Source organism: Canis aureus, chromosome 3, assembly GCF_053574225.1.
Source record: "Canis aureus isolate CA01 chromosome 3, VMU_Caureus_v.1.0, whole genome shotgun sequence".
Classification (NCBI taxonomy): domain Eukaryota; kingdom Metazoa; phylum Chordata; class Mammalia; order Carnivora; family Canidae; genus Canis; species Canis aureus.
Genome location: NC_135613.1, coordinates 51089771 through 51100887, shown reverse-complemented (window position 1 = coordinate 51100887; position 11117 = coordinate 51089771). Strand labels below are relative to the sequence as shown.

Sequence of the window (11117 nt, the reverse complement as noted above, 5' to 3'; positions counted from 1 at the left end):
AGCGCGGGTGCGCACGACTCGACTCCTGGCGACACAGAGCCGCCCAACCAGTCTGGGCATCCAACTTCCAGCTGGAGGGTCGAGGGTCGGCGCAGCCAGCCGCCCCCGGGGTTCGCAGGGGGCTCTTCCCGCACCCCTGCGCTCCCCTGCGCTGACCCGCCGCTGATCCACGCCCCCAGGTCGCCCGGGGTCCCACCGAGGCAGGGCCAGTACGCGCCCCCCCCCCCCCCGTTCCTCGCTCCGGTGACCCGCGCGGCCACTCTGACCGGGAATTCGGAAGCCCGCCCCCGCCTGGCCCGCGGCAGCCTCGGGGCTGAGCAGGTGCCCGCCCCCCGCCCCCCGCACGCGGGGCCCCGCGCACCCTCCGCCCCCGGAGGGGATGGGAGGTGACGGGGCGGAGGGCGACACCGGGGACTCGGGGGGCCAGGAGGCGCCGCGGCAGCTCCAGCGGAGGGGAAAGCCGCCTTCCCCAGGGCGGGGCTGACCCGCGGGCCGCGGCCTCCAGCGGTCCCTCCTCCCGGCCCCGGGCGGCTGTCAGAGCGCCCCCTGGCGGGCGGGCATTGGAGGCGCGGCCGCGACCGGACCGCGCACCCCGCGCCCCACCCCGGGGGGAGGAGGCGGAGGAGGAGCGGCCAGCTTGCAGCTGCGAAGCCCCGGGAGGCCGCCTGGCTGCGGTGCGGGGGTGGGACGGGGGCCCCTGGGAGGGGAGGAGGGTCCGGGTTCCCGGGACGGCCCCGCAGGGCGCGGCGGTGGGGCTCCGACCTGGGAGCCGTGGGTCCCGAGCCGCTGCGGGCGCCTCGCTCCCCGAGGCCAGAAGCGGGAAGCCCCGCGGCGATCTGTTGGCTCCAGTCCCCTCTTTTACAGATGGGGAATTTTAGGGCCAGGGAGTGACCTGGAGGGGTCACTCGGCGGGTCGTTGGAAGCAGGACCCGGGGAAAGAGAACACGGGCTGCCCCCCCCACCCCCGCCCCGGGAGTCCCTGTCCCTTTGCGGCCGGGTTAGAACCTTCAGAGGCCCCAGGTGAGCACCCCATTAGTAATCCCAAACCCGCCAAAGTAAAACACGCTTTACAGGGGCGCTCCAAGGGAACTCGCTCCTTTCCAGATTTTCCAAATGCAGACGTTTAACATTAAAAGATAATTTTTACCAAGGGGTAACTCTCTCTCCAGTTTCGGGTGGCGTTGCCGCTGGCCTGCCTGGCTGGGGCGCGGCGGGGGTGGGTGGGGTACGGGGGACCCCGGCACTGCTGGGCCCGGTGTAAGGCCGGGAGCTCAAACTGGGTTCACGGACAGCTTCGCCAGCCGCTCTCTGAGCAGGGGTGAGACTCGGGTTTGGCACCTGCAGAATGGGAGCACCGGAGAGACAGCAGAGCCCGCAGGTAGCCGCAGCCAGGTGTCGGGGTGTCGGGGCGCCTTCTGAGCCCAGGGGACCGACCAACCAAGTGGACGGAGGGGCCCAGCCCTGACTGCTCCACAGCCGCGCAGCCGGTCCCGACCGCTGCTCTGGCCGCAGATGACCCGCCGACCCGGGCGGGGGGCGGGGGGGGGAGGCGTCCAGAACTCTCCATTGTTCGGGTGCGGACTGATTGCGCGCTGGTGGACGCGGGAGGCCGCTTGCTCGGCTCTGGGGTGCGCGGCTCTGCGGGGCTCAGCTCCGCGGAACACTCCGGGCAATTTCCGATGCCCACTCCCTCCCTCCCTTCACCCCCCAGGGAAAAAGAGCCCTAAATAGATCCGGCGGCTTGCATTTGTAATCCTCTACTTTTTTTTCTTTTACACCCAGGGCTTCTCTAGCCCTCGGGACAGAGATCATTTTTATTGGGAGTCTCAAAATCCTTAAAAACACACATACATAAAACTAGAAGATTCACACCCAACCAGGCCTGAGGTTTGCCACAGCGGTACCCACAATTCGCCCGAACACACACATCACAAAACACTACTACCCTCTCCCCCAAATCTCTCAAAAGTCAAGCTCACAGCCCCTCCCCCCCAATAATATGAATTTATTACGAGACACACCCTTTGGAGACACATTTCCCTTCTTCCATTTGCAAAGTAAAGGTTTGGGCTAAGACTCAGAAAAGCACTCTGGGGGGAGGGGGTCTTCGAAGTTTAAATAAATTAATAATTAACTAACGGAATTTAAAACTTAGGCCGAGTAAGTCATTTCTGAAGAACAAACAACATCCCAGCGACAAAGGTAAAAGAAAAGGTAGAAAGGCATCTCCTCCGCACCTTCCTCCTACGCCACCCCCCCCCCCCCGCGAATATAAAAGGGGCTGGAGAATCCTCTACCTAAATTATTTCCCCCTCAGCAGTTTTGTAGGAAAATGTCTAGGGAGCAAGCAAGGTGGTTGCAAAGAGGTGGCGCAGGGTACAGCCCGGGGCGCGTGGGTCCCACCGTGCCCTCCGGGTCATCTGAACCCTGTCGGGTCCTCGTCGCCCCTCTCTGGCCCATTTCCCAACCGGAGGTGTGTGCTAAGGGCTGGGGCCAGAGGGGAAGTCGCCCCAGAGGAAGGGTTGTGGGGCCGCGGGGACACCGGGGGACAGCGGGGCAGAGGGACCAGGGTTCAGGGCGCGGCCGCCGCGCACGCCTGCGCCCACCGGGATATGCAGCAGCGTGGGCGGCTGCTGCCGGTGAGTCACCCCGGGGAGGGGGCCCTCAGCCCCCTGGGAGCCGCGCCGGGGTCGGAATCGGAAGGAGCATCCTGTCCCGGAAAGGCGCGGGGCCGGGCGCTGGAGGCCCGCTGGCCGCGCCGGAGCGGGGGTGGCCGGCGCTGACAACTTTCTGAACCACACTCCCGGGGCCAGGATGCCGCAGAGTGAGGGTTTGCAGCTCCGCGGAAGCTTGGGTCCCCGGGGGTCCCCTCTGCAGAGAACCGGGGAGAGCAGCTCACCCCTGCTGCATTGGTGGCTTAAATGCGTGCAGCTCAGCGATCGATGAGCTCCAAATTGACTTTGCCTTAAAAAGAAAGGGAAAAAAATCGGTGGGAAAGGAACACCACCTCATAATCGGTGTGACAGCTCAGCAAACCGCACTGCCCCCCGAATGAAGGCGACTGGAATGCTGGCTTTCATGTTGATTCGGAGGAAAACAGCCTCGTAAACCGTGACGCCCACCCCCCCCCCAAAAAAAACCTCGTATCGGGACAGCAACTTTCTGCACGTGACTTTCACACCCCCTCTCCGACCACGAAAACTCTCCACCGGCCTCTATGTCACGGTCAAGCCTCTTCCCTCGCTGCCCGACCCCGCCCGACCTTTCCCGGCGGTTTGGGAACGTAGGGAAGATTTTTCTTGAGGACAGTTGACACCAATCTCTCGGCTGCCACCCGCAGCTCCAAAGAGATCAAGTCCTGGCAAAGAATAAGAAGGAAAAACTTTTTTTTCATATAAAGTTTGACAGCCATTTACAAACTTGCCACTTAAACTGCCTAAACCGGTGCCCCTTCCGAGTCCCCGCGGCGTGGGGCGGTGGGGCCTGGGGGCCGCAAGCATCCGTGGCCTGACTCTCGCTCCTCCCACCCCCTTCCTTCTGCACATCACACACACACACACACACACACACGCACACACGTCACGAGCCCGCCAGCCAGACACCTGGATCTGGACTCGAGTCCCGACGCGAGCGCAGCGACACGCCAGTGGAGAGAGGTCGGGGGCGCCTATTGGCTCGCGGGGAGCGAGCGCGTGAAGGTGCGCGGGAGCGGGAGCGCACCGCATCTCGGCTGCGCGGGTCGGACCTCTCCCCACGCCCTGTCACTCGGGCGTCCTCCCACCATCCGCTCCTGTCACCAGCCCCTGGCTCCGCCCCCCGGCTCCGCCCCGCGCCCCGCAGCCAATAGGCGCCCCCGACCTCTCTCCACCGCCCCGAGCCCTTTCCACACCCCCACGTTCCGGGAGCCGGTTGGCTGCGGCGCGCTCCGCGGAGCGCCCGTAGTCGCGGGGCGCTCGGGGCTCCTGGTAGGCGGAGCGGCCCGTCACTCCGGCAGGCTGGGCCCGCCCCCCCACCTCGGTCTCTCGCTCTCTTCCTGCGCAGTTCTTCGCAGCCTCCGCGGGGAAGTGCCGGGGCCGCTCCCCGGGCTCGGCGGGCAGCACCGCGAGGAGGCGAGCGGCCGTGCGCCCCGTCTGCGGTGAGCAGGGAGCGGGAGAGCGGCGTTGTCCCGCCCGAGCCGGAGCAGCCCCTCGCCCAGCAGCAGTTGCCGCCACCCCGACTTTCGTTCCAGTTGAGGCTCCTCCCGGGCAACATGTCAAAAGCCGCCACCGCTACAGCTGCCGCCGCCACCTGGGGAAGAGCAGCGGCGGCGGCGGCGGCGGCGGCGGCGGCGGCGGGCGCGCGGGGGCAATAAGCCGAGCCGCCCCGGCGTCCTGCGGGCCAGGGAACCCTCTGCGCGCTCGCAGCCCCGGCGGGCCCGCGCCATGTGCTGAGCCATGTCCCTCGCCGCGCCCCCGGGCTGCGCATGGGGCAGCGCCTGAGCGGCGGCCGATCCTGCCTCGATGTCCCCGGCCGGCTCCTGCCGCAGCCGCCGCCGTCCCCGCCGCCGGTGAGGAGGAAGCTCGCGCTGCTCTTCGCCATGCTCTGCGTCTGGCTCTACATGTTCCTGTACTCGTGCGCCGGCTCGTGCGCCGCGGCGCCGGGGCTGCTGCTGCTGGGCTCGGGGTCCCGCGCCGCCCACGCCCCGCCGGCCCTGGCTGCGGGGCCCGACGGGACTGCCCCCAGGCTGCCGTTCCCGGCGGCGCCGGCCACCCCGCCGGCCGCGGGCCAGGAGCCGGCCGAGGGCGCCGCGAGCCAGGAGGAGCCGAGTCCCGAGGCGCCGGACCCCCCCAGCTCCATCTCCAGCTTCTTCAGTGGGTCCGGGAGCAAGCAGCTGCCGCAGGCCATTATCATCGGCGTGAAGAAGGGCGGCACGCGGGCGCTGCTCGAGTTCCTGCGCGTGCACCCCGACGTGCGCGCCGTGGGCGCCGAGCCCCACTTCTTCGACCGCAGCTACGACAAGGGCCTCGCCTGGTACCGGTGAGTCTGCGCCCGGGGCCGGGGGCCGGGGCGGCGGGGCGGCGGGGCGGCGGCCGCGGTCGGGACCGGCAGAAGAGGGAGGGAGGGAGAGAGAGGTGGCGTGTGCTGGGGAGGTGACAGGGGCACAGCCCGCGACCACCGGTGGGGCGGGGAGGGACAGACGGAGGGAGAACCCGCGGCGCCCAGAACCCGCCCCAGGCTGGTGCGCGGGGCTGGTGCGCGGGGCCCCGCGCTCTCCACGGCGCAGAGAAACTTCTCGAGGAGCTCCGGCGGCTCCGTGGCCCACGGTGCTCCTCGAATTGGTCAAAGAAGGGGGCCCCGCGACTGGGATGGCGCCCAGGGGAGCGCGCAGCCCTCTAGTCGTGGCCGTTGCGCAAACCAAGCGATCCAGTGTTGCTTGTGTTTTAATTTTTTTTCCTCGCGGAGCCCGGGACGTGGTGCGCCCAGCCCGACGCGGTCTCCACCCTAGAGCAACTTCTGCTCCCCAGATGGGGATGGGGGCGGGGGGGGGGGAGACGGTGTCTGCAAACTTTTTTTTGTTAGGATCGTGCTCCTTGCTGGAATCCGCGGAGGGTCGGAGCCGCCTGGCTGGCGGGCTGCTTGGGCTCGGGAGGGTGAGCTGGGCGGCTGGCCCGGCGCCTCCGCCTGGCAGACGGGGAGACCCGCGGGCGGCGCGGAGCGTGGAGCGGTGCTGGTCCCTGTCGGGCAAAGGCGCGCACTGCAGCCGGCGGGGAGCGGCGCGCAGCTTGGAAGGCTCCGGGGCGCCTCGGGCTCCGCTCGCTGCCCTCCGCCTCCGGGGCCCGGGTGCCGGGACAGCGCGGGCACGGACGCGCGTCTCCGCGGGCCCGGTACACGTCGGGGCGCCGCGCGCGTAGGGGGTTTCACTGATGGAGAGATGCGCGTTGCCCGGAGATCGGGGCTTCCGGAAGCGCGGTTTTCGGGTCGGGGTGTGGGTCGGGTCTCCAAAGGGTCATCATCGCGACCTCTGCGCAACGCTCTCCAAAGCTACCGGTCTTTGGAGGGAGCTTCTGGGTTGCTCGAGCTTCCCGGGAGGCGCGGGTGGGCAGGGGGTCCACACTCTGGCCTTCGGGAACTTGGTCGCCAACCAGGGGCCGGGCCGACGGCCCCCACCCGTTCCCTCTGGTCTTCAACCCCCAACCCTCCGAAGTGTGACTCCTCCCATCCAGTCCCCGGCAGACGCCCTCCGCGCCCCCGAGGTGTCCAGACTTCGGAAAACAAAAGGGGAGAGTCGAGCCGAACCCCGTTCCCTGCTCCCATCCCCCCCGTCTCGGCCTCGGGAGAGCGAAAAAGGGGGCTGACCCAGCGGATTAAAATCGCTCTCTTCCCAGCCTCGCCCTCCCCCTCTCTTTTGTCCTTAATGTTTTTATTATTGTCAGGAGTTGCCCAGGTCCCGAGGTGTAGCCAGCCGTGACAGTCACGCTGCCCACCGCTCCCGGGCCGCGGACGCCGCTCGTGAGACCGCGCGCTCTGGAGTCCCCGGTCCGGACGCGCGTCCTGGCTCGGGCGTCTCGCTCGCTGCTGGCGCCGAGCCTCGGTGCTCCCATCGGTGCAGTGGGGGGATCCCGTGGTTACCCCCGGGCGGGGCGGGGCGCGCCGGTGCGCTCGGGTGCCCGGCTGGCACGCGGGGGCCTCTCGGGCTGTTAGGCGGTGCCACTGAGCGCATTGTTGTTCCTGCGGCTCCCACTGCGCCTCTCCTCCTCCCGGGGTGAGGGTCCTGGGGGGCCGGGATGGCCGGCTGTTGACGAGCGCTCCCTTCCGGGGTGGGGGGGGGTAGGCATCCACCTCGGGGCCGGAGGCAGCCCGGGATTTTCTGAGATCAGAAAACTAGGGGCTGGGTTGGGAGGACCTGGCAGGAAAAGAGCCGAAGCCGTCAAGTCAGGCGCTTCTAGAAGCACCCGGGGCGGGCAGTGGAAATCCCCACAGGAAGATGCACGCAGGCTCCGAGGCGGCCGCGCTCCACCTGCCACGTTCCTTTTGATGGATTCCAAAGTGCGAATAAAGCCCGGGGCCGCCCTGGGAAGCCTCGCCGCGCGCCTGCCGCCGGGAGCGCAGCCGGGGAGCTCCGGGCGGGAGCGGGCTGCGCTGCGGGGCGGCGGGGGGGTCGCCGTCTTCTCCTGAGCCAGAGCTGCCGCACCGGGGGCGGGGGGGTGCCCCGGGCCCGCGGCGATCACCCCCGGCGGACCCCGCTGGCAGGAGGCGCAAACTGCAGACCGCGCAGCTCGCCCCGCGCGCCGCGATCCCGGGCTGCTCCAGCAGCGCCCGGCGGGACCGCAGGCTTAATGCCTGTTTTCCAGGAAAAAAATTAAAAAAATAAATCTATAAAACGCCACCACCGTAAGTCTTCTTAAATACCATCTGCTTGCTTAATTTTTTAATTGATTTGAACTATTCTGGATGTCTGGGCCAATGTGTGCACTCGATTATTTTTTGAAGGCAGCCGTTTTAACTTTAAACAGACCGCACCCGAGAGGAAACGCCTGTCCCAGAACAGTTTTCTTTAAAAAGCCGGGGCCCGGCCGGAGTTTCCCGGGGCTCAGCCGAGCCTCGCTGCTCGCCCCCGAGGTGTGTGCTCCTCCTCCATTGCAGCTCCCCGCCGCCCGCACGGTCAGGCCGCAGACTGCGGTAGCGCCGAAATAATCATTAACCCGAAAGAGTTGCATTGCAGTTCCGAGACGTGGTTTTAAAACAGGTCCTCGGAAGCCAAAACGAGGAGAGAGGGGGAGACGTTTTGCAGGCATTTAGACGTTTTGCAGGCATTTAAGCAACTACGGGTACGGTTGGTTGAATCCGATAGTCAGCCGGGCAGTCTGCAGGAGAGCGAGGGTTTGGCTGTGTCTGAGCAAGTCGCTGATGGGTTTAATCCGCCGATAGGCAGTCCTGCTAGTGGCCTAACCAGTAAACCCAGGGCCTGGGCACTTTTGCATGAAGTCTTCGAATTGGATCGTGCGCGGTTCTTTGCCCTGGGCTTCGCGAGCCACGCTGGGCCGGGCCGGGCCGGGCCGGGAGGGGTCGGGGTGGGATGGGGCATCTAGCAGGGTGGCCACAGGGCGCTGACCTTGCCATCCGCCAGAAACCAGGCGCTTTTCAGCTAGCTGCCTTGCCTGCTACAAAATTCAAAAGTGCTGGTAGGTGTGGTTCACCTGCCCAGACCGAGTTTGTCTTGGTCTGGGATTAAGACTCTCCAGGTTGGTGGTTGGGTTTTTTTCTTTTTCTTTTTCTTTTTTTTTTTCCAGTTCATTATCCAACTCGCTCTTTTTCTCCCTCTGATAAAGCCTCCCAAATTTAGCAGGTGTTGCAAGGACCCCACAGAGTGGCTCATCAGGACTTTTCGGTGAAACTGGCCCTTACCTTCTGCTCCAAGGTTGTGAAGGCGTTTGAGAAATATGGGGCAGTGGTTCAGGAGACCCTCCCGTAGGCCAAGAGAGGCCTGAATGTTGACTGAAACCTTGACTTTAAAATGAAATAGGTGCCTTCTTTCATCAGTCCTCTCTTTTTGCTTTGACTTAAGTTTGGTAGATTTTCATGAATTTTAATGGCCCCCGGTTTGGGAATTAAGTTAGCTAATTTGCGTGATTCTTGTTTTTTATAGAGAAATATGCCTTAGTCATGACGGTGTCGGATCCTTCCCCACCTTGACTCTTCTTTCCATTTTTGGTTGTACAAAATAAGCTGACACCTCAATGCTGTGGCCACATTTAAAAAAACCCAAAAGTACAGTGTGTGGGTGGTTTAATAATGTTGATAGCTAACACTTACTGAATGTTTTCCCTATGTGCCAGGCACTGTTTCAAGTTTTACAGGATTAGCAAATTTAATCCTCATTACAATCCTCTGAAGTAGGTACTTTTACAGGCGAAGAAATACAGGCCCAGAGAGGTTAAGCAACTGGCCCGAGGCCTCACAGCTGGAAAAGTGGCAAAGCCAATCCACCAACCCAGGCAGTCCTGCCCCAGAGGTCACCCTGTGCTGTGCTTACCTCCGTTAAGTGACCCAGGCATGTTGTTGGTCCTATATATGATGAGTTCCAAACTGGCTTTGCTTCCAAAGAGTTTGCATTTTCTCCTGTACACCCCTGCCATGACCTCAATGTAGATTGCTCACTTTGTCAATCAATTTAAAAGAGTATCAGCTCCAGGATAGACTAGCTCCTCCATCCAGAGCTGGTTTATAAGTAGAGTAAGGATAATACACTATACAAGTTTCATTTCTCTGCTGCATGGGACAGAGTCAAAGGAGTCATTAAAATTACAAAAATATAAAGGCAGAGAAAACATAGGGAGTGTCCCTACTGAGAGTAGATTTAGTCTTTTCCATGGGCCTTTTTTAAGGCTGGGAGGTATGGGAGGAGATAGGGTTAAGTAAGATGTTCCAGAACTTCTTGGAATGGATTTATTCATTAAAAAAAAAAAAAAAATACAGTGCCACAAATCAACATTGAAAACTTGTACTCATTAACCAGAAGACAATTACAACTACCACTTTTTGAGCAGATTTCTTTAGAATTTGAGTCTAAAACCCAGCAGCCTCAGAACTCTCTCTTGAAACCCAATAGCTGAAAGTAGCAACTTCTCCTGCATTTTCAATTTAACAAACGTCGAGAAAACTAATTTTTCCCCTATTTTCTTCGATTAGTTCTGAAAACCTGGTGGCAAGGACTGCTTCTGTCTTCACTGAGGGAAATTTAAGATCTGATCTGATTGGAGATAATCCTTTTTGAAGTAATTTGCACTTTCTCAGTCCTGGAGTTTAAAACCAAATCTTCAACTCACTTCAAGCTGCTGGGTGAAGATCAAAAAATCTACATTTATATGCAACAATTTGAAATACAAACCATCATGTTACAAAGCTGTCAAGATTTATTAGCAAGACAGTGTAGCATGTGTTGAACTCTGGTTTTAATTAGGCACCTAAATTAGACCATAAAATGGTTGATTAATCTTTTACAAGTTGAGGGGAAAATATAACATAAATTAACCTAATCATAAGTGTTTTCCCAGATGCTCTTGAGTTAATAAAATAGTCAATATCTAATAGCAACCTATTTGTTTTAGATAAATAAAAATGCTTAAATGTATGAATTAAATTACATTTTGCTTTCCAAAGTGATATGGCATTAATGGACCGGTCTTTAAAAAATTAGCCTAGGTCTTAAAAATATGCAATAACATAATATATTATAATTAGGAATTAAATGTTTATGACTAAACTAGATTTTACCTTTTTAACGGAGCCCTGAGTATTAAAAACTTGCAATTTAATACAGACTAATACTTATATATTTTCCCTGCTAAAGCTGTACCATTTGAGATTTGTTTTAAGTGATCTGTCGCAGCTGTTTTTCTAGTTTGGTGTTTTGGTTTTGTTCGAAGAAAAACTTTTTGAGATTTAGAAAAATCAGTACGCCACAGTACCTCACTCCAAACACCTATGCTGGTTTACCTTTTTGTTTAAAACATGTAGGTTGCAAGGTTTTCCGATTACAGAAGTTGACCCTTTGAATCACTAAAATTATTTAGAATTAAGAGCGCACCAGGAGTTAAAAAAAAAAAAAAAAAAAAAAGGCCAACAAACACAACCCATCAGGCAGCCAGTGTTATGAATCAGGCAAGTGGCATTTATTTCGAGCTTCAGAACTGAAATACGTGACTAAGATTGCTTGCCCACTGCTTTCTGTGTCAATAGTTTCCCAATACTTTATGTCCTCACTCTATGAACATGGAAATGAAGTTGATGGACAGAAACACAAAATGTCTACTCCAAAGGCAGAGCATAATGAGCATTTCTTTTGCTGTGAATAGAGTTAGTTTCCAAATAGGGCGCTACCTCTCTCATTTAACAGTGGCTGATTTCAGACAGTAAGGGAAATTTCAGTTCTAGGCTGTTGGGATAGTCAGGAATCCCAGCAAAATGAATTCCCCAAGTATGTGGCATATTTTCAAGGGTAATGAATACAATATGCTGCCTACCTCAAATGAAAACATTTACCATGACCGAAAAGAAATGAGATACTGGTATCTTTGAAAGCTACTTGGAAGTAGAGCATGAAGCTTTTTCTAATATTTAAAACATTACCTTGTTAG

General features: G+C 59.4%; 1 protein-coding gene across 1 annotated transcript in view; it reads left to right on the top strand.

The window, feature by feature from the left end:
- Positions 1 to 4013: 4013 nt before the first annotated feature.
- The window catches only part of HS3ST3B1 (heparan sulfate-glucosamine 3-sulfotransferase 3B1), a 42639-nt gene continuing 35535 nt past the window's right edge, over positions 4014 to 11117 (top strand). The window contains exon 1 of the mRNA XM_077892576.1: positions 4014 to 5016. Coding sequence (XP_077748702.1) covers positions 4463 to 5016 — 554 coding nt within the window. The 5' untranslated portion in view covers positions 4014 to 4462. The remainder of the gene's footprint in view (positions 5017 to 11117) is intronic.